The sequence below is a fragment of the Acomys russatus genome, chromosome 11, assembly GCF_903995435.1.
Source record: "Acomys russatus chromosome 11, mAcoRus1.1, whole genome shotgun sequence".
Classification (NCBI taxonomy): Eukaryota; Metazoa; Chordata; class Mammalia; order Rodentia; family Muridae; genus Acomys; species Acomys russatus.
Window position 1 is genome coordinate 30399224 of NC_067147.1, and position 21983 is coordinate 30421206.

A 21983-nucleotide genomic window follows, 5' to 3' on the forward strand; every position below is an offset into this window, starting at 1 on the left:
CAAGCGCCTTCGAGGCCACGCCCCATAACCCCGGCCAACCCGGCCCCGCCCACTAGGAGGAGCACTGCGCAGGCGTCCCAGAGGCCACACCCACTTCCTGGATTTGATCCCTTCTTCCGCCGGAGGATTACGCAGGCGCCTTCTTGAGGCGCCGTAGTCTTCTTCTTAAACACCGCCCTGAGTGCTATACTACGCAGGCGTTAACACGCCCCCTCCCATCCCTCTTTTTTAATGTTTCAACTGTCCACCCATTTTTTTTAAAGCGTGGACTGGGACACACCCCCCCTGGGGCCAAATGCGCAAGCGCTCTTCTTCTCAAGTCGGGGTCGACATCTCGGTACGCATGCCTGAGCGGCGGCGGGAGACTACGGAGTTTACCGCCGGAAATTCTGAAGTCTTTACCATGGAGAGCGGACCCGGCTAACTAGCTAGAGAGGCTCACATCCGCCCCGTTAAGGGATGGGGGCGGCCATCTTGAGTGCGTGCGATTAAAGGCTTTGGAGGGATTGGTTCCGTGTCCGGGCTCGTCTGTTGCTTCCCTGCGTGGAGGAGGGCTTGCTGACGGCCGATCCCTTTGCAGGTGAAGGATGACCCCAGGACTGACCCTCCTTGGGGTAGGAGGAGAGAATGGGAAGTTGTTTTTCACTTTTCCTTTCTGCACCTCCGAGAGAGGTGGTCTTTCCCTGAGAGGTTTGTCTCCTCTTCGCCTGAGCTCAGCACATCTCAGTTCGGTACACTCTGATTGCCGCTCCTTCATATTTTTTTCTAAGTCATATCCTCCGGGAAAATACCAGACTATCCTAAACCTACCCCATTCCGAGGCCAGGAGAGGGCTTGAAGTAAGGAGGCGTGTCTTGGGAACCGCCTTTGCTTCCAATCCTGGAAAGCTGTTTTGTGTTGCCTCTTAGGGATGGATACACGTTGAGGAGGTGGGGAAAACTAAGTGGGTTGTCAGGGTAATCTGAACACGCTGTGTTCAGGCCGCAGGTTTTTATTTGCTTTTCCTTTTCATTAGCAGAAGAAACTCTTGAATTCTGAGAATAGCGACTCAGTATCATGGCCAGCCGCCTTGATGAAAATCCAGAAGAAAGTCGAGTGGGTAACAGCTATTAAATTTATCGGTAAAGTGAAATTCAGAGTAATTGAGGTCAAAAGCATAAACACTTTTTAATTAAACCAATAATTGGATTCCCACCCTCGTTTGTTTCTCTCCAGCAGATTGCCGTAGGAGAGGCTAATACAATCCTAGGCAGACAGCATTCATCGTTTTCCTTTTACAGATACTTTAATGTGTGGTAGTTGACTCCTTAAGATGGGGAGGGGTGGTTTTAATTCGGAGCGGTGGAGAAGCAGAGAGGCAGCAGTGAGGCGGGGCTCTGTTGAAGATCTGGGAAGAGTTAAGAGTTTTCTGTTTTTCTTTCCCTTCACACATTTTAGATCACTTACGTGAAAGGAGATCTTTTCGAATGTCCCAAAACAGACTCTCTCGCCCATTGTATCAGTGAGGATTGCCGAATGGGTGCTGGAATAGCTGTTCTCTTCAAGAAGAAATTTGGAGGAGTGCAGGAACTGTTAAGTCAGCGTGAGTTTTGAGAGCATCATAGCCTATTTCATGCTGGCTGGAGCCTGATTAACTCATCTCCCTCAAAAATTGTCTTCCAATATATTTCATTTCTCTCAAGCCTTTGCTTAAGTGAAGGGCATAACAAGTTGCATATGTGTTACTTGGAGGTCAAGATCCTGTACTAAATATTGTCCTATTTATTCTTTCTTTGAAGCAGAGTCTTCCTGTGTAGCCTAGGCTGGCCTGGCACTTGCTGTGTAACCTGAGCTTGGCTTGAACTCTAAGCAGTCTTCCTGGCTCACTCTCCTGAATACTGACATTACAGGCATGAGCCACTACACCAGACGTTCTCGTAGCAGACACTTTTAATCTATGTGATTGAGATAGAGAGAGGGGTGGGGCACTTGGCGTTCAAGACAAGCCTGATCTACATAAAGAGTTCAGGCCTGCCAGGGCTATGTCTGTGAAGAGTAGTTTGGAAAGCATTTTACAGCCCTCTACAGCACTTTCTAGCAATGACTTTAAATCAGAATTATGCATTATACTACCTCTGGAGCCTCTGAAATAATCTGTCACTACATTGCAGGCCCATCCCTCTTAAGAACAGTTCCTTCTCCAGGCTTCTATGAATATACCATTCATTATGACTGCAGGCTTGGACAAAAGGAGCATCCTACTGCATTTGATTACAGTTATTTAAAATGATGACACTGAGCCTGGTGGTGCCACATGCCTTTAATCCCAGCAGTTGGGAAGCAGAGACAAGGGGATCTCTGCAAGTTCAAGGCCAGCAAGTTCCAGGACAACCAGGGCTACACAGAGAAACCCCAGGGGAGGGGGTGGGACCTGTTCCTCATAATGTTTAATACAACAGTATGAAAAGGTCATTGTTGGGACTGGGGACATGGTTCAGTCTTGTAAAGAGCTCGCTGAGTAAGTAAATGAGGGTGTGAGTTCCAACTTTTAGAACCCATGCGGTTTGTTTATTTTTTTTAAAGCTATGTACAGATATGTTTGTTCCCAGTTCTGAGGAGATGGAAGTAGGTGGATCTCTGACTTCTATACTGGCCAGCCAGTGTAGCTGGTTCAGGGAGCCCCAGTTTCAGTGAGAGGCTCTGCCTTGAAAAAGAAAAAGAAAAGAAAATACATGAGGCGAGGATGCTTGAGAGATGGTTCAGTGGCTCAGAGTGTGTACTGCTTCTGAAGATGACCTAAATTTGGTTCTTAACATCCATAATGGGTGTCTCACAATTATCTGTGACTCTGGTTTCATGGGATCTGATGTCTCTGGCTTCCACAAGTACAGGTGCCTATACTTATGCATACATGCACACATAATTTAAAAATAATAAAAGTAAATAACTTTAATAATTAGAAAATAGTTGGAAAGTAGCTGACAAAGACACTCAACATTGACCTCTGGCTCTGTGCCTACCTCTGTGCACACATACCTTGTTGAATAAACATGTTTGATAAATTTTGAAGAGTGTTACATTGTAAAACAGTTTCAAGACAGTAACAATGTTTTTTAAATGGGCAGGTGACAGTGTATTTGCAATTGGGATAGTTATGCTCAGCTCTATAAAACATCATAAACGTGGAGATGGACGTTTCTGGGTTCCCCCCGTTTTTACTATTAAATAACTGTTTTTCTTAGAGAAGAAGTCTGGAGAAGTGGCTGTTCTGGAGAGAGACGGGCGATATGTATATTACTTGGTAAGACTGGGCCAGATCTTCATACTGTGTAGATTAGCACAGATGGACTTCCCTGCAGTGATCATGGTGCTCCATTGTAGACAGCGGAGGATGCCCAGCAGCTCCCAATTGAACATCAGCTCAGCTCCAGAGGTGCTGGCTGCTTGGAGCACTGAGTTAGGCACACCAGGCTGTGCCACAGTTCCATGGACAGTTCACCGTAGGCCTGAGAGGCATATCTTAGGGAGATCTGCCTTTTCTTAGACAGGCTGAAAGGAAACCCTATCTCAAGAGAGAGTTCCCTGAGGGCCTTTCCTTCCATCTTCCCTGTCACATGCAGAGCCACAAAATGCCCTGCTCATCTCCTCCCTGCTGTAGGGAGTGTGGGGTTCTTTACCCTCCACACCATCTTTGGCTCCAGAGCAGGTGTGGCTTCCTTACAGGTGGTGATGGTGATTTGGAGTCAGCCCACTCCTCTGGCCAGCAGACAGAGTTGGAAGACACTAACTTGTCAAGTGCTGTCCTGAAAGCCGAGAATGATTTTTGTCAGAAGAACTATCCCTTGCCACTGCTTTTGTAGGGAAACAAAAAACAAGGGAACATGATTTCTTTCTTTCTTTCTTTCTTTCTTTCTTTCTTTCTTTCTTTCTTTCTTTCTTTCTTTCCCACCCCCCCCCCCCTTGTTTTTTTGAGACAGGTTTTCTCTGTGTAGCCTTGGCTGTCCTGGACTTGCTTTGTAGACCAGGCTGGCCTTGAACTCACAGTGATCTGCCTGCCTCTGCCTCCCGAGTGCTGGGATTAAAGGTGTGGGCCACCATGCCCGGCTTGGAGCGTGATTTCTAAATGAACAGACTTTGAAGGGGCTGCTCAGGCAGTGTGAGCACCAAGCACAAGTGTGCCACGTACCTGGCACAGACTTCACACTTCACCAGTGGCCCAGGCTAAGCATGACAATGAGCACAGCTTTCCTGTGCTGTGGTTTTCCTTGTTGCCATGTTCCTCGGTCACTGGTGGATTTTCCTGGGGCTGCAGAAAGTTGTCATCCCTGCTTGGGATGAATTGGGTGAATTAGTCTATAAGAACGTGCTTCTTTGAATTTTCAGGCTGGTGGCTTCATTGTCATCATAGACTGCTTCTTGCGAGGTGCAGCTAATGAGAGTTTAAATTCTCTCTTTTGTGTTCAGATTACAAAGAAACGAGTTTCACACAAGCCAACGTATGAGAACCTACAGAAGAGCTTAGAGGCCATGAAGTCCCATTGTTTGAAGAATGGTGTCACTGACATCTCCATGCCCAGGCAAGGAAATCTTGAATTGATTGGTGAGGTGTAGTCTCTCACGTCGTCCAGGCCAAGCCGAGAGTGTAGGTATAAAGGTAGACAGAGCCCCGCTTATCAGAGCTCCCCACCAAGTGGTTGTGAGGCTATAGCACAGCTGTTTTCTAGCTTGAGTTGAACAAATCAAAGTAATGGAAGGCGCACACCTACCTTCCTCAGTGGGGAGCGTCCTCAGCAGTCAGAGTCTGTTGCGTTCTTGCCATTATGTTTGAAGCCTTGGCCTCAGTCCTGAATCAGTGGGATTGCGAACGGAGACTGAGCAGCTGTGGCTGCTCTAGGCCACTTCTGATCTCAAATGATCTCTGCCTTTTATGCTGCATGCCTGCTTAAGGTGTCTGTGAGGAGCAGTCTGGACCTGTCCCTGATGTCCCTTTGAGGACTTAAGTGACATTGGGTATTCAGTGACCCTTTGCTTCCTCTTGAGGAACTGGTCCATACCTTCTCTTTTTTTTTTTTTTTTTTTATCACCCTAGTAGTTTTCAGTCAGTGCTGACCAAGCTCAAATGACTTTTGATGTGACCACAACATCCCCCACCCCCCTTTTTAAAAATGTGCATTGTTGCTTTGCCTTCGTGTATGTCTGTGTGAGGGTGTCAGATCTCTTGGAACTAGAGTTACAGACAGTTGTGAGCTGTCATATAGGTCCTGGGAATTGAACCTCTGGTCCTTTGGAAGAGCAGCCAGTGCTCTTAACCCGTGCCCAGCCCATCATCCATTCTTTAATATACTCGATGGCATATATATCCTGGCTGTTCAGGAACTTGATTGTCTTGCTATGGTGTGAAATTGGCATTTTAAGCTTCCCCTTTTGTCCACTGGTGAGGCTCGGTATAGTGTCACACTGGAGGAAAGGTGTTAGGCAGGAGAGTTGGCAAGCTGGTTGCAAAGACCTCATGCATGGGCCACAGCCAGCAGTTCCCGAATCCCCTTTTTGGCTCCCTTTTGTAAAGGCCTTTCTCTCCTTTGCATCCTCCTTAACATTCTATTATCCTTAAGTATGTTTTAAACATAGGTTCATTTTCCCATCCGCTGAAGTTACTTTTCTTCATAAAGAGAATAACTGAGCTAGTGGCCTCATGTCAAAGAGTGAAGTAATTAGAAAGTAATTAGAAATAATTGGTAAGCGAAGAGACACAGTGGCCACCTAAGACCTGTCCTGAGGGGCTTCATGACAGGAATGGACTGCGGAGTCTTCAGTGGCTGCCTTAGGTGCGAGCCCAGGTGACCGCTGTGGAAGAAGGGAGGAGGGGCAGTTCCTAATGTGTTCATCACAACCCAGTGGAGGGGCTCTGCCTTTTCACGCTTGATCTCACCAAAAGAACAAGAAAAGCTGAGATGTTTTCTTTTGTTTTCAGGATTGGATGTGGTCTGGATCGACTGCAGTGGGAAAATGTATCTGCCATTATTGAAGAGGTGTTTGAGGCAACAGACATCAAGATTACCGTGTATTCACTCTGAACAGATGAAGATGTTGGATGAGGCCATGGTCTTTTGTGTCATCCCTACTGGGCTGTAGGAGGAAACAACTGTAGGACCTTAAAATGGACAGAGGACTGTGTGTGTGAGAGAAACTGTGTCACAGATCAGATGAGGGTTTCTGTGTTCCAAGAGGATATGGAGGGCACTGCTCCCAAGCAGTGTCTGCTATTTTGCTGGAGGGTGAGGTGTCACTGGGCTGGGCAACCAGATGGGTAAACTGTTCTAGGGTCTATTTTGCTCCTCTGCTACTGGGTTTGTTTGACTGGCCACTAGGTGGCAGCGTTGATTCTAACCCTCTTTTAAAGAGGAATTGTGGGAAGGGTAAGCTTTTGAGATTCTTGCACATTGTTTGTGTTTGTGCACTTGGTGTTAGTCTGATGCCATCAAAAATTATCACAGGAAAGGACTATGCTTGTTTTGTTTTAGTTACAAATGTCACCAAAGAGTTTGTGATAAGAGTGGAACAATAAACTTTTGGGGGGCGGGGTTCAGTGAGATTTGTGCACCTGCGTGACTGTCCTGGATCCTGTGGATGTAACCCTGTGACTTAAATGTGAAGAGCCGGTGTTCCCTGGGAAGAGCAACAAGGAGGTGAGTATGGGCAAGGAGTGTGTCCACCTGGCTAGAAGGTGAGCTAGTGATTGTGTGGGCTGTTGCCTGTCTCCTGCATGGTTGGTGTGGTTGGACAAGTCTGGACTTCATCAGGAGGCAGGTAGGTTTGTGTTTTTACCTCCCTAGAAGGTTATGACAGACAACTGACTGGACTCTCCAGAGCACTACAGTAGTTTTTGGTCCCTCTTCTGAGACTAAGGACAAGTCTCATGTCTACAGCAGGACGAGTAAACCCATGGATTTAGCCAGTGCTGTGTTATTAGGGTTATCGGGGAAACTTGGACTCCTCCCTGCCCCACAGTGGTAGTACTGAAAGTTAACACAGCCAGACATAGCAGAGGTCGTATGCTAGTGTGAATGCTGGCTGGTCAGGGATGGGTGGTTCTTACACTGGGAAAGTGCTGTTGACATGACCTGGGCACTTTAGATGTGTTCTTAGCACACTGCAGCCTGACAGGAGGCAGCAGTTTCAAAAAGTGTTTCACTTTTGTATCTTGGGGACAGACAAGTTCTCTATGGTGCTGTGGGGGAGTCCATTACTAACCTGACCAAAGCTTTTATTAGAGCATTCTGGTGTCTCTAATATTGTAGGGAGGAAATATCTAAGTACATGAAGCGGAAGACGAGAGCAGGGTGGTGGGCGGAGGAGTATCTTATTTCGCTCTGTGGTCAGTCTGCCTTTCTCTACCATGGATTGAATCTAAAGCTGTTCCTGTTAGACTTCCTCCACCAACCTGCACCCCCAGCCCCTGTAGAAGCATCTTACTGCTGGTCAGATCATTGGCTTTCTGGGCTTCCTTTGCTATAAGGGAGTTATAGACAATAGTTCTCACTAGGGAACCTGGCTAACTGTCAGTGACACTCTGGGCCTTGGTGAGGATGACATCAAGTGCTTTGGGGTCAAATTCCATCATATGTGAAACCTGAGGAAAGGAGAGGGGGCCTGATAACAACAGGCACAGCCACCGAGGAAACCCAGTGGGCATCTGCCTGACACCCAAACATGCAGGTGTGATTATGCTTCTGCAGAGGATTCGGACAATTTTGAGAAATGACATTTGGCACCATCCTGTCATCGTTTCCGAGTGCTGCTCTTCAGTCACATAGTGTCTGAACATTTACCTGGTACTTGAGTGAGGAGGAGACTGCCCATTATTCCTTGGTCATTGAGACCTGGATACCTCATAAAATTCCATGAACCTTGTGTTCCCCGTCATATTATCCTCAAAGGAAAGAAAACACTCTTGACAAATAAGCCCAGGAGACGATTTTTCTTTCTTCCATTTTTCAGTAGTGCTGAGGATGGAGTGAGGCCCTTGCTTATTAGCCTGCTGGTCAACCTGTAAAGCTCTACTGCCTGACACCGGCTACCTTCTTTGAATGAAAGTCTCCTGGCTGCCTCTAAGTATACCAGGTTGGCTAGGCCACACTTCTCCAGGGCTTCTCCATCTTTCATCATGTGCTAACATTACAGGCTCATGCTGCTGCACCCTGCTTTGCAGGATGGGGATCTGGGAATCTGAATGCTGGTACTCAGGCTTGCAGCGAGAAGACCCTTACACACTGAGCCATCGCCATTTCCCTAGCCCTCAGGAGGAAATATTTTAAGGTCGGGGCCATGGTGAGAAGGCAGCCTGGGAGAATTAGTTCTTCATTGTCAAACTGGCTTTATCTTTCTAATGTCATGGCTTGGTTTTTAGCCTGCAGTATCCTTGTACCCAGTATCCCCTCACAGTCCATGGGAACATCCCAATATCCAACTTAAGAGTAAGCCTCAAAAACCACACTATTTCCTTTATTAATGTTGCTATTTTGCCTTAAAAAAAAAAAAAAAGAACAGCTCAATTCAAAACACTTCTTGATGTATTTCCAAGGTCTGTACCTTTGTCTCAGGTACCATCCCTGGAGAGGCAACAAGACCCTCCACCCCCAGGTACCTGGTGCCCACATATAGTTGCTTCTCTTGCCTTCAATTTTCTTTCCCCCAGTAGCCATATTACAAAAGGCATGGTCGAATGAATGACAGTCTGAGGTACGCTTTGAGTTCGCTGAGGGAGGGTCTTGTCCAATACAATTGATTGATGTCCAGTGTCCAACTCCAAGTATAATCGGAAGACAGGCATGTCCTGGATGCCATCTGTGTCACTGCTTCTCTGGGTGGCAGCAGGCAGACCTTCAGGGGAAACAACATGTTACTTAAGAGCCTTGCTGACCCCCAACAGCCAACCCTCTGAGGTAACTAGGATTCTTTGTACCTTCCCTAAAAAGGCCCTGGATGTCTCCTCTGTAACCTCCTGTGGTTCCTGGCAGAGCTAGGGTTGGGACTGTTTTCTTCATACTTTGGTGCGGTTACCATAGCCCCAGAAGACATCTAGATTATGCTCTCAAGTTAAATATATAGTACAAATATTCTGCCTTTTTTTTAAAGACAGGGTTTTGCTGTGTAGCTTTGTCTGGTCCAGAACTTACTACCCAGAGCAGCCTAGCCTTGAACTCTGCCTCCTATAGTCTGCTAGTGTTAAAGCAAAAGATGAAGAGATAGAGCAAATGCTTTTTAATGAACTTTAAAAAGGGCTGTTCTTTAAGGGCATTTAGACTCTGTCATAGGTTTTTTTGTTTTTGTTTTTTCAAGACAGAGTTTCTCTGTGTAGCCATGGCTGTCCTGGACTTACTTTGTAGACCAGGGTGGCCTGGAACTCAGAGATCTGCCTGCTTCTGCCTCCTCAGTGCTGGGATTAAAGGTGTGTATCATCATGACTGGCTTTTGTTGTTGTTACTTTGACCTTTCCCTCAGGAACTTATAAGACTCACAGATATGCACAGGGAAGTGTGCTAATGGGTTCAAGAATACTGGCTACATACACAAGAAGGAATTAAATTCTTTTTAAAATTACATTTATTTATGGGGGGGGAGTACATGCATATCTGGAGGTTGGAGAATAACTTTTGAGATCAGTTCTCTCTTTCAATTATGTGGGCTCCAGGGATCAAATGTCAGGTCTTCAGGATTGGTGGCAAGCACCTTTCTCAGTGAGCCCCCTCAGCCGCCCAAAATAACAGCTTTAAAGTAAGCTGGTGTAGACATGTACTTTTCCCTCATACTGGATTATTTACTGAGTATCAGTTAAAACTCTCAGTAATCCCAAATTAACAACTTTGTAATCATCTTCAAAATTCACAACTTTAATGAAAAAAAAAAAAAAAAAGTCCTTGAAGACTTGCTAGTTTGGAGCCAGCAGAAGTGGCCTGTAAACATCTTCAAAGGGGCTGGTGAACCAGCTCGGGCAGTTAAGGTGCTTGCTGCGGGCCCTGACACCGGAGTCCCATGCCCAGAACCCACATGGTGGAAACAGAGACCCAGCTCCAGCAGGTTGTCCTCTGACCTCCTCACGTGTGCCTTGACACATGCCCCCTCTCACGTAAATAAATAAAGATCAAATATAATCTCATTAAAACTAGATTTTTTGGTGAGGGTTGTTTTGTTTTGTTTTTGAGATAGAGTATTGCCCAGGCTAACCTATGAACTCTCCATTCTCCTCAATCGGCCTCTTGGTGCTAGGAACACAGGTGTGTACCAGCATACTCAGTTTTATTATTATTGCTGTTACCAGTGGTACTGGGAATGAATCCAGTATGTATGCACATGAGGCAGGAGTCTCCCAGCAAACAGATCCCCAGCACAACTCATTGGTTTTTGTAAGCATTCTACCCCTGAACTACACCACAACCCAAACTGTTGGGTTGGTTGGTTGGTTGGTTTCGACTCCTAGTTTTTTGTTTTTTTTTTTTTTTAGACAAGGTCTGAGACCTGGTATAACCCAAGATAGCCTCTCACTCACGATCCTCCTGCCTCTGCCTCTGGAGTTCTGGGATTATAGGCACACACACCATATCCCTCTCCCCCATGAAGAATGCAAAAGAAAACAACTCAGGCTTAAAATGAAGTCAGCAGTCACCACTGTGGTGAGTCTTAGGCTGGCTAGATAGTTATAGTGACAGTACTTACACTAGCAGCAACAACAAAATCTTTGAGGAATTTTAAGAGCAAGTTCTGGATTTCCAGGGATCATTCTTGACATCTATCTGCCCTTATTACTGTCACAACCCAGTGTCCTGTGTTATGGTGTGAGCCTACCTCATACAAATAACTTTTGGGATCACTGCCCACAAAGTCTTTTTTTTTTGCTAAAAAGAATAGACTGAGACTGTGTCCGCTCGGACAGGAAGACGCTTAGCCTGAGGATGCCTGGGCACCCCATGTGCATGCCTAATAGCAAACACCTGCCAACACACAGCTCTGGAACACCGAGCTTTCCAGAACGTGTCTGCCAAACTGCATCTTCTCTTAAGGGTATTAGGAGTGAGAAACATCAAACATAAATTGAATGATCTTCACAGACGCATGCTGCGCCCATGTTTTATGAATACAGGAGTCATCCTAGACTTAGAAGGCTAGGACTGCAGTGAGGAGCCCTTGCCATTGCTGGGAGATTTTGATCAGTAACTCTGGCCTTGAAAAGGGGTTCAGTCACAGCAGTTCCTTGGAAGCCAAGTAGATCAGACCAAATTCAAAAGCTAGGGAAAGATCTTTTACCCTCTTTCCTGAGGATAATTGGCCTGTTTCTGTGAGAGTCTAATTTACCCTCAGCAAGAGGCCAAATTGGCCTTAATTGTGTCCTAATTATTTGCCTAAACAGCTCATCTTTACTTCCCGTTCTCCTATCACCTCTTGACATCTGTAGGAGGCTACTTCTGAGGTGCTGTTTCAGTTACAAACATCGCTTAAACCCTTTAGACACTCTGGTATGAACTAGCTCGCTTCTCTGAGCTGATTGACTTTGGTTCTCCGTGAGTGCCCTGGCCTTCCATCCATACAGTAGTCACTGTGCAACTCGAAGAAGAGCTCTCTAAAAGCAGAACAGATCTAGCTAAAAATCAAAAGAGGGATACAGGGCTGGAAAGATGGCTCAGAGCTTAAGAGCACTGGCTACTCTTCCAGACAGCCCAGATGTGATTCCCAGCACCACCCAGTGCCTGACAACTGCCTGTAACTCCAGTTCCAGGGGATCTAATGCTCTTGTCGGGCCTCCTTGGGTACAAGGCATGCACGTCGAACACAAACCTACCTGCAAGCAAAACACCCATACATACATTTTTTTTTAAAGAAAAAGAAAAAACGAGAGAAAGAAAGAAAAGAAAGGAGAAATAAATCGCCTTTTAGAGTGAAAAACCATGCATTATAGAAGAACAGAGGCTGATTTAAGTCTTCTACCCAAGTGAACAGTTAATACAGAGATGGTGCCAAGGCACCAAGAAAACTTACGGAAGGCTGAGCTCTTTTGCCTACTTCAAGATGTCTGCCAATTTCTCCTCATAGTATAGGAAGTTCTCCTGAATGTCCTCCCAGGGCTCAAAGGCCTTGGATTCACCCTCTTCTTGCTCCACAAAATTCTGCCAGATGTACTCGAAGTCCTGGGGTTTCATGATGCGAAGTTTGCAGCCGGCCTCCTTCAGCTTTTTCAGAGCGGCCTGGACCTCTGGCTCCTCCCACATGAAGAGCCGGCACACCAGGATGAGCAGGCGCAGGTTCTTGGCCTTGCTGAGGGTTTTAAGAATTCGGTCAGCGCAAGCAGCACAGGGGCTGGAGGACACATACCAGGTGACGTTGTACTTCAGGGCCGGGTCGAAAGCTGGCAGGATTGTATTAAAGAAAGCCTCCTCAGCATGGGCACCCGCATGTTCATCCTCCAGGTAGCCCCGTGATGCCTGTACTTGGCCTCCCTTGTTCTGGGCTTCAACCACATAGCAGAGAAAGGTCTTGTTTCGCCCGGAACTGTATTCTACATTCCGGAACTGAAATTTAAAGAAGTTGACAGGCAGCCGCTCCCTGTAGGGCAAGGAGACAAGACAGGGAAAAAAGGGAATAATGAATCCATGTTTCTAGGACCTACAAGAGCAGGCAGATCTCCAAGACCCATTCATTCTTACTGAGAACAAGCCTTGCCTAACACTGACCACAGCCCCCCACCCACCCACCCTCCCATACACAGGGAGTCAAAGAGGTTAGGAGGGCTTGAGTTTGGCTCCCAATATCCATGTTCAATGACTCACAGCCACTTTTAACTCTAACTCTAGTTCCCAGAGCTCTGACCCGCCTCTTCTGGCTTCCAAAGTCACCTGCACATATTCAATGGCATATACACATCAATATAAAAATATCTACCCCCTCGAAGCAACACGGTCTCTTTTTGTAGCCTGGGCTGTCCTGGAACTTACAATATAGACCAGGCTGGCTTTGAACTCACAGAGATCTGCCTCCTTTTACTTTCTGAGTACTGAGATTAAAGACAAGCATCACCTTGCTTGGCACAGAAGTAACTCTCTTTTAAAAAGTTTACCGGGAGGGATTTAGATAACCTAGATAATCTGGGTTTGAATTTGTGTTCTGGTTACCCTACTAAGAAGAATCGCCAGTGTTTCCACTGTTGACTCAGTTTCCCTCCCTCTTGCCTCTCATTTCTTTCTCTCAAGAGGGTCTAGTTAGGCCAACTGGCCTAGAACTCCAGGTCATCTTGTTTCAACTCAGCCTCCCAAGTTCTTGATTGACAGGCATATGCCACCCCACCCCATGAACAGCCCACATCATGAAGCAGTAGGTTGTGGGATTTCTTGTGATGGAGCAAGAGAAAGATTTTATAGAGCATTGTTCCATGCCTTCATTTCTCCCCTGTAGCTCACACGGATTGCATTTTGGTCATAGAGTGGCCTATATCTCATAATATGATGTTCTCCTATTGGCCTTTTCTCAATTGAAAGGGGTTTCACATGATCAGGGGCTCAGAATGATCTGCAAGACAGGTCTACCCAAGGGTATTATGGGGTAATTAAGCTTGAGTGTAGCGTTGGGTCTTTTTAGTCTTGAAAGGCTTGACCCTTGGCCTCCACATGGCTGTCATCTAGCAGCTAGGGTCTAGTTAGACTGGGAAGGTGCAAATAAGCAGCCAAGAATGCTAGAGCATTGCAGAAAGGGGCAGCAGACCAACACAGTGGGGCAGTTTGTTTGTCAACATGACTGGTTTTAGAATCACCCAGAGACACATCTCTGGGCATTGTCTATGAGGGTGTTTCCAGGGAGATTTACTCTAGAAGGGAAGAGATATCCTAAATTGTAGGTACCATCCCATGGGCTCAGAGCTCAGGTTGACTAGAAAGGGGAAGAAGAGAGAGTGAGCTGAGCACCAGCACCCACTGCCCCCAGCTTCCTGGCTCTGGATGTCACGTGACCAGCCACCTGACTCATGCCTTCCCTGCCCTGATTGATGGGTTCTGTCTACTCAAACTGCCAGCCCAGGGAAACTCCTCTTCCGTTGCTTCTCGTCAGGCATTTGGTTACTACAAGGAGGACAGAAGGGTCTTGAAAGTTGAATCTGGATTCATGAGGCAGCACAAACAGTTTTCTGGTTCTTGAAGAAAAGTGTGCCACAAATGACATCCAGGGAAGATCACCGTGGTTACGGCAGGCATCTCGTGGGCTCTTTAAACTCAGGCCATATCCAGCTGCACTGTGACCCAGCTGGTCATAGCCTGAGATTTAAAGAGCCCACAAGATGTCGGGACAGGGGACTTGGTAAGCAGAAGTTTTAAGGGGGAAATTATATCAGGAAGTAAATAGAATAGGAGTAGCCAGGCATTTTAAAGAAGACCTTGGTAGTCATAAAAAGGAGAGAAGACATCAGAGCAGATGATTATGTTCTTGTACGTTTTCAGTTGTTTATTCATTTGTGGTGAGGAGGCACCTGGGCCACACTATGCCACCTCGTGTGTGTGGAGGTCAGAGGACACCTTGTGAGAGCAGTTCCTCTCCTTCTGCCCTGTGGGGTCAGGGGATGGAGTTTAAGTAAGTAGGATCTACAGCAAGCACCTTTACATGCTGAGCAGTCTTGTGCCTCTCAAAGATTTTTTTTTTCTTTTCTTGTTTACGAGTATTTTCCTCAAATGTAGACCTGTACAGATTTGGAAGCCAGTGAAAACATGATTTTTTTTTTTCAGTCAGGAGTGGAAAGGAGAAGTGCCAGGCAGAGGGGCTGCTTTGCTTCGCCATAACTAGTCACCCAGCTGGGGTGTAGCTCCCTGAGAGTGCTTCCCTAGCCGCGAGATTCCCCAGCGCTATAGAATAAACCTGTAATCTCTGCACCTGCTGCAAAGCATGTGTGGCACCACTAACTTGTCACTGGGTGCCAGTCTCTGCTTCTTCTCCCTCCCTGTAAAGGTCAGTTGACTGCCGGGCTGCAGAGGATACCTAGAATCCCCAGCCTTGGCTGCATAAGGAGATGCAGCCGAGTGGAAGAGCGGAGAGCCTGAGGAAGCCCCAGGGATTTCCCCTCCTTTTGCAGATTCACGGAGTGTTCTCCACCCAGGATCCCACGTCCCCTGCTGTCAAGTTAGTTTCCAATATGGAAGGAGATAGATCTGTCTACAGACCCAGCCCCAGGATTCCTTTATGGCTGTATTTAGCTCTCGAAGCCCCTGCGTCCCTGACTGGAAATGGTTTATTAGTTATTTAACATTTCAGCAGGAGCAATCGCATGATGGTTTTCCTTCCCTCTTTCAAATCCAGGTGGAAGAAAACTCCCAATTACATAGTAACTCTTACCCACCAGGCCACCCTCCTGCTCTGCGTATTCCTGAGTGTGTGTGTGGGTGGGTGGGTGGGTGGGGGGGGGGAGAAGGGAGGGTGTCCTCACTTCCTGAAAGATTCTTTTCCTGAGAGTACGTAACTGATGTTGTTTTTGCTTTCCCCAGGCTCTTGTTTGGTATTGCAGTACTCTTCCCTTCCTTCCCCGGGTCTAACCCAGAGCCACCTCGATGCTAGATCCTAGGGGAGGGAGGCGTTGGAAGTATTTATGACTGTTTGTAGGTTGGGTACTTTCAGCAGTAGCTGCCTCATGTTATTTTTTTTTTCCTGGAGCTCCCCACATTCCCCCTGTGCACAAAGTGTTGCTCCGACTTTGTCCACTGTAGCCTCACTTAAATAGCAAGAATTTAGCCCAGCCAACAGAAGCAAGCTGGCTGAATGGGTGACAGTGGTGGACTGTTTCTTGATGCCCCTCCCTCATAAATGTGACATTTGCCCCCTCCTCTTCTTCCACAAGCATGAAGAGCTGACCCAGAAACCCTAAACCCATGGGAGAGGAAGAAAGGTCACCTCGCTAAAAATATCCCTTTCTGACCCAGTCCTGCCAGCAGTCCCAGGGCCCGCCCCGCCCCTCACAGGGTCTTTAAGGGAGGACCTGAGGCCTATACTTTCCTTTGGCTAAAGCCTGGGCTTGCTTGGCTCCTTTGGCCTCTCAGTGGGCATCTTGGTCAGAAGGATCATAAAGGTCAAATGAGGTTCTTTGGGTAGCCTATGGACTGCTTCAGTGGGGAAAGAGCTGGTAGAGGTCTGAAGTCACTGCAGAGAGCTGGATAGCATGGCTACCTCAGGCAACTGCGAAAACACAGAATAAAGCCAACACTACTTAACCCCCTAATGGAAGGGAAAAAAAGAAAGACTTGTAACTGCTTAGCTGTAAAACCTTTTTCATAATGACAGAATGTGGCTGAAGGATCATTCTCAACCCCAGTGGATTTCACTGCTAAAGATGGAGTGGACACTTGGTCTGTCTCTGTGTAACTGTATACATGTGTGCATGTGTGCTGGAAGGGTGGGCTGGAGAGTGACAATGGCAGGAAGTCTTGTTTCTCTGCGTTTAGTCACTCATTTAGGTGTAGACCCAATTCTCTGTTGTAGGTACCCCTCACACTGGGCATTGCAAGGAGCAAATAGGGAAACCCAGAATCCTAAGATCTATCAAAAAATAAGTCCGCTGAGTGAGAGAGAACTAATGTGGATATATGTAGTATACAATTTTTCTAAGGTGTATGCTTTAAACATCTGTGTTTCCTAAGCACAGATATACAGCGAGAGGGGGCAGCATAGGATTGCCTAGGGGCTAGCTCATCAGAGATGAAATAGTTGCTACAAAAGAACTCAGGGAGTGGAGAGTTCACTCAGGGCTGACTGAAGAGTGACTTGTTTCCCTTTCCTGCCACCAGAGCTGCCTGTGACACCTGTGTTAGGGGAAGAGTTGCTGCATTTAATAGCCACCCTTCTCAGACTCGCTTTCAATATGGACGCCAAGAGCGGGCCAGCCAGGAAGAGGAGTGTAGAGCAAAGTGGAAGGTTCTAGAACAAAGGAGAGAATGTTATATTTGCAGGACTACATGAAGTTCTGCCCAAGGCAAGCAGGAAGTCAGTGTCTTCTCCATGGGAGACACTTTCCACGTAGCTTTGACCTCCTGGAAGGCCAGGGTGGCATCTGGTGGGCTATTATCTGTTTTTAGTAGCCTACTCCTCAGAATGCTCCAGAGGCTAGGGTGGGGGAATGTGGTATGAAGAATAGGGTCAAGGTGGCCAGTCATGGTAACACTCAGGAGGCAGAGGCAGGGGAATTTCTGTGACTTAGTAGATAGACTGGTCTACATAATTAGTTCCAGGACTGCCAGAGCTACATAGTGAGGCCCTGTCTCAAAACACCTAAAATTCAGTGGCTAAAGTGTTTGCTGTATGAGAGTCAAGACTTGACTTTGAATCCCCAGAACCTAAGTAAAGAGCCAGATGTGGTGGTGCCCTTGTCTGGAATCCTGGCATTCTTATGGGAATGCAGAAGGCAGACATAGAAAACTCCCTGGCAGAAAACTACTCATCGGCCAGCTTGCCTGGCAGACACAGTGGAAAACAAGAGACCCTGCCCCAAACAAGGTGAGGGCGCAGACCAACTTCCAAGGGAGTTCTCCTCTGACCTCCACATATATGCCATGGTATGCATGCTCCCACACGTGTGCCCACAAACATGTGCGTACACACATACACAGTTGGTGTTGAAGTCTCACTCCACAGACATACATGTGAGTAAAACGTTCATACGCATACAGTAAAATAAGCAAACCTCGAAGACTAAGAGGACATGGTTAAAAGACTCATTCTGCCTTTTATCTTCAGCCCACCATAACCCCTGTGATAGCAGGCCATGCTTTCTACTGAAACATACATGATCGCACTCTTACAAGGATAGTGCTAGGTAGGGCCAGGGCCACTAACGGCAGAGATGGAAAGGTAGGGACCATGTTGTCTTAGAGCAGAGCATCCCTGTGCTTCCTGCAAGGGGATGCCTGGAAAATTCTGTCCATCCTGAGAATCACACGTCTCTTTATAGTCTGGTCTCTGCATAAGAAGCGCCCCCCCCCAGTTCACTTCCTGTCACAACGGCATCCAGAGAGCCTAATACATGGAAGCACTCACTCACTAGATCATTCATTTACCCTACAAATATTTCTTGAGTACCAATTGAGAACTAGAGATAAAGTAATAAAAGAGAGTCCTTGCTCTCTTAGAGAGCTAGTCTAATGGGAGCAAGCAGTAAGAGGGCAATTCACAGACGGCAAATATTAGTGGCTGTGAAAGTTCTCTTTATGGTTTGCTTTGGGTAGTCTTGTGCCTTGTAGTCCTAAGGTCCTGGGGTTCATGCCCTGTGACTCTGACTTGAGCAAAGTCCTTCTGAGGTTTATTTCTATATGCAAATGACTGAGTAAACCAACCTCTCAGATTTTTAACAATAACAGTAGACAGTAAGTCGCAGCTAGTATCGGTGAGTAATATCTTCTCTAAGCCTCAAGTCATAACTTTCAAAGAACCACCCTAAGATTAAGCAAACCACAGAAAGAGGAACTCCTGGAACAGAGACAAATAGATGCAGCTCTCTTAGAAAAAAAAAAAAACAAAAAACCAAGTTGTAATGTGTGCTGATGTTTTTATTTTTTACATCATCGCCATTGTGTGTATATTCGTTGCACAGGATGCATGCTATGAATACCAGTCTGGTCATGTCATGCCACCTATTTAGAGGCCAGAGGACAATTTTGTGGAGTCAGCTCTCTGCTTCCACCTTTGTGTGGGTCCTGGGATTTGAACTCAGGTTTCTGGGCTTGCATGACAAATTCCTTTACCTGCCGAGCCATTTGACAAGCCCAACATGTGCTGATTTCTTTCATGTAAATTCTGTACTATAGAGAATTTAAGCATCCATGGAAATCATTGGTGACAGGACAGGGATGAGGTGGTCAGAATCTACTCTCCAGATGACAGAATCTGGTTTCAGCACACCCTGTGGTTTTAGACCCTTTTCCAGAATCTTCAACCAATTTCTTTGTTCTTATGCTCAGGTCTGCTTTCTGTCTGTCCATCCGAAGCACCCCATGTAAACAGAATCCCAATGGAAGAATCTCCTTTTTCCTCCACAACCCCTCCTCACTCCAGGCTGTTTCCCAAAAAGTAGTCCCCGCTCTTGTACTACTTTCAGCCCAACTCTAAGGAGCATTTTAATTCCCTATGGAGTCTGGACTAGGGGAGGAGTGGTGTCACTGGCCCTTTGGAAAGGAAGAACCAGGGAGCCATCGTCCTTGGCCCTACAAAGACGCGGCCCTTCCTCTGGGCTATTTTAAGTTATCTGTTTATCCAGAGTGGCCCAGGAGACAGAGCTCCACAGCTGTTGCCTGTGTCCAGGAAGCACTCAGAGCTCCGTCTCCATCCAGAAGTGCTCTCAGAGAGCTCAGAATGTTGTTCCTCTGTGCCCCTGTCTTTGAGCCTTGGGTCATGGAAAACCTCTAACTCTCATTACCATAGGAGACCTGTGGGCAAGACATTTGGCTAGGAGTCCCAAGACCTGACACTTCCTGGTTCTTTGGTCTTAGGTGATTGTTCAGTTTCCATGAGTGAGTCTCTCTCTGTCTCTCTATCCCTCTGTCTCTGTCTCTCTTTCTCTGAAGGAGAATAAACACACCCTCCTGACTATGTTCTGTGAAGCCTTAGTCAAACGTCAGTTCCTTCAAAGAACCTTCAGGCTCCATTGCTCTGGGACCCCAATTACTGTTCAACTCAACAGAGTGGAATTGTGTTGTTGACTCACTTTGCCCTGTACCTGGGAGAGCAAAAGCTGCATGGAGTGACTGGGATGTGCTGAACCCAGGACAGCATGGCCCAGCATGCTTACGTGACAGCAAAAAGATCCTCTGCCATGGGCAAGGCACTAGAATGGAGGGCCCTGCTGGCCTGTCTGCCCTAGGCTTTCCCTGTGTCTATATTAGGCTGTGGCCAGCTGTTCCCTTAATCCTAGGATGAGAGCAAGATTAGCTGGGTGAGCAAGAGTGAATGGAAGTTCAATGGCTACTGACATCTCAGGAACTAAGCTACGCTTCCCCCTGGGCTCTCTTAGGAGTCAGAAAATCTCTGAGAAGGAAGAGATATTAAGAATCAAGTGCAAGCCGGGAGTGGTGGCACACGCCTTTAATCCCAGCACTCGGGAGGCAGAGGCAGGTGGATTGCTGTGAGTTCGAGGCCAACCTGACCTACACAGCGAGTCCAGGACAGCCAAGGCTACGCAGAGAAATGCTATCTCAAAATTCGCCCCCCGACAAAAAAGGCCGGGGGGCGGGGGGAGAAGAATCAAGTCTGGTAGCTTCCTCATTTTAGAAATAGGAAAACGGAGGCCAGGCCTGGGCATCGCATGTCAAGTGTAAAATAGCAAGTCCAAATTACTATCTAGGGCTGCTTCTCCCGTTTTGTGCCTTTGTTCCTTCTGAGACCCGGTGTGCCCTCACTCAGCCTTTGCTCATTGCTTGACACTGCCAAGAAGGGGACTGTACTTCAGGGAGGCAGCTTGGCCCCAGTCTCTTCTTACTCTGCCTTGGATTTAGCTGTGCCTTCCTCTCTAGGGAGAGAGAGAGAGAGAGAGAGAGAGAGAGAGAGAGGGGGGGGGGGGGGAGGAGGAAGAAGAGGAGGAGGAGGAGGAGGAGGAGGAGGAAGGCTACTTTCATTCATTTCTGGAGATGGCACAATCTGGACAAGAGGGGACCCTGAACATGACCCTCTCCCCTGGGGGCCTGTGGACTGTTTGATCTGAGACAGTTGCTATAGGCTATATAGGAACGCTATAATGCAACAGGTCCTCTGTGCACAAGCTCCCAGTGCCTGCGATCTGGGAGATGACTCTCTCTCTCGCTGGGGCCATCTTTAAATGTGCCATTCTCACCAAACTCATTGGGACTGAGCTATGCACACAGGTGCAGATGATGCCCAATACCCTCAGGCACGTCCAGATTGCCACCAGGGTTCCTTCTCCCTCTCCACAGCATCTGTGCCACCATCCTTCCTGAAATGTCTCTCAGTAGTGCACAGGTTCTGCCTTTGCACACTGTCAGAGACTGCCATGAAGAAAAAAAAAATGCCATGTAGTTTCCATTCTGTGGAGCCCTTCCTCAGAGGCACTCCTCCAACCTCCTTCTGATTTTGGGGTCCAAGGTGTTACCTCAGAAGCCAAGAGTAGCTGGGCCTGTTGGTACACACTTTTAATCCCAGCACTTGGGAGGCAAGAGGCAGGGGGATCTCTGTGAGTTTGAGGCCGGCCTGGTCTACAAAGTTTGTCCAGGACATCCAGGGCTATTACACAGAGAAACCGTGTCTCAACAAACAAACAAACAAACAAACAAACAAACAAACAAATGTCAAGAGGCATTTGCTGCCCTGCAAACCCTGCTAACACACCAAGCAATAGAGCTGTGGCTGACCTTGGCCCCTACTATTATCATCCTAATCTTCCGAGACCTGTTCAGACCCCACACTCTCTCAGGCAAAGGACCCCAGCCCCCACACAAGGCTTACCCAGTGACAATCTCAAAAGGCGGCAGGTCGATCAATTCCTTCAGCTTCTCGGGGTCGTCTTCTAGGTTCTTCAAATCATCTCCATTCTGGGAGGCTGACGCCGCGGCCTCGGCGGCCTCTTCTTTCTGAGCCATGGGAGAACTGTGGCCGAGAAGCAGAGAGGTTGCCAAGCCAGCCAGGGCCTGGCAGCAGAGTTCCAAAGCAGCTGTCAGCAGCTAAGCCTGGCTGGGGATGACAGAAAGAGGACCGGGCTTGTTGCTCTCGCCCACTCAGCTGCAAGGTTTTATAACCAGGGGCCTCCCGCCCCTCCCCCAGCACTGTCTCGCTATATCTTTTTTTTTTTTTTTAATTGAATGACTGGTGAGTGACAGGGTGGGGGAATGGAAACTCTGGCCATGTGTATTCCCCTATTTATCAGCAGGCCGACAGGAAGTTGGCAGGTGGGGGAGAGCTAGGCCAACTTTTTCCCCACCGCTCTCCTCTCATCTACCCAACTCAACTGAGCTTTAGGGAAGAAGGCTGCTCAGTGTTCTAAACAGAAT

At 47.4% G+C, this 21983-nt stretch overlaps 2 protein-coding genes across 2 annotated transcripts; one reads left to right on the forward strand and one right to left on the reverse strand.

Annotated features, from left to right (window-relative positions):
• Positions 1-586: 586 nt before the first annotated feature.
• Oard1 (O-acyl-ADP-ribose deacylase 1) lies at positions 587-6530 on the forward strand. The gene is made up of 5 exons (XM_051153039.1): positions 587-1095; positions 1438-1582; positions 3222-3280; positions 4444-4556; positions 5951-6530. Exons 1-5 carry the CDS (start codon positions 1057-1059, stop codon positions 6051-6053), a joined length of 459 nt encoding a protein of 152 aa, XP_051008996.1. The 5' UTR covers positions 587-1056; the 3' UTR covers positions 6054-6530.
• Positions 6531-8516: 1986 nt separating this feature from the next.
• Apobec2 (apolipoprotein B mRNA editing enzyme catalytic subunit 2) lies at positions 8517-21705 on the reverse strand. Its single transcript, XM_051153040.1, has 3 exons — positions 21442-21705; positions 12010-12573; positions 8517-8859 (listed from the first exon to the last, which is right to left on the reverse strand). The coding sequence occupies exons 1-2, from the start codon at positions 21573-21575 to the stop codon at positions 12030-12032; spliced, it is 678 nt and encodes a 225-aa protein (XP_051008997.1). The 5' UTR covers positions 21576-21705; the 3' UTR covers positions 8517-8859; positions 12010-12029.
• Positions 21706-21983: the final 278 nt, after the last annotated feature.

Coding starts and splice junctions, on each gene's coding strand:
- Oard1 (XM_051153039.1), top strand. CDS start 1,057: ATGGCCAGCCGCCTTGATGAAAATCCAGAAGAAAGTCGA. Junction 1,096..1,437: donor AAAATCCAGAAGAAAGTCGA/GTGGGTAACAGC, acceptor CACACATTTTAG/ATCACTTACGTGAAAGGAGA. Junction 1,583..3,221: donor GCAGGAACTGTTAAGTCAGC/GTGAGTTTTGAG, acceptor TGTTTTTCTTAG/AGAAGAAGTCTGGAGAAGTG.
- Apobec2 (XM_051153040.1), bottom strand. CDS start 21,575: ATGGCTCAGAAAGAAGAGGCCGCCGAGGCCGCGGCGTCAGCCTCCCAG. Junction 12,574..21,441: donor CCTTTTGAGATTGTCACTGG/GTAAGCCTTGTG, acceptor CTTGCCCTACAG/GGAGCGGCTGCCTGTCAACT.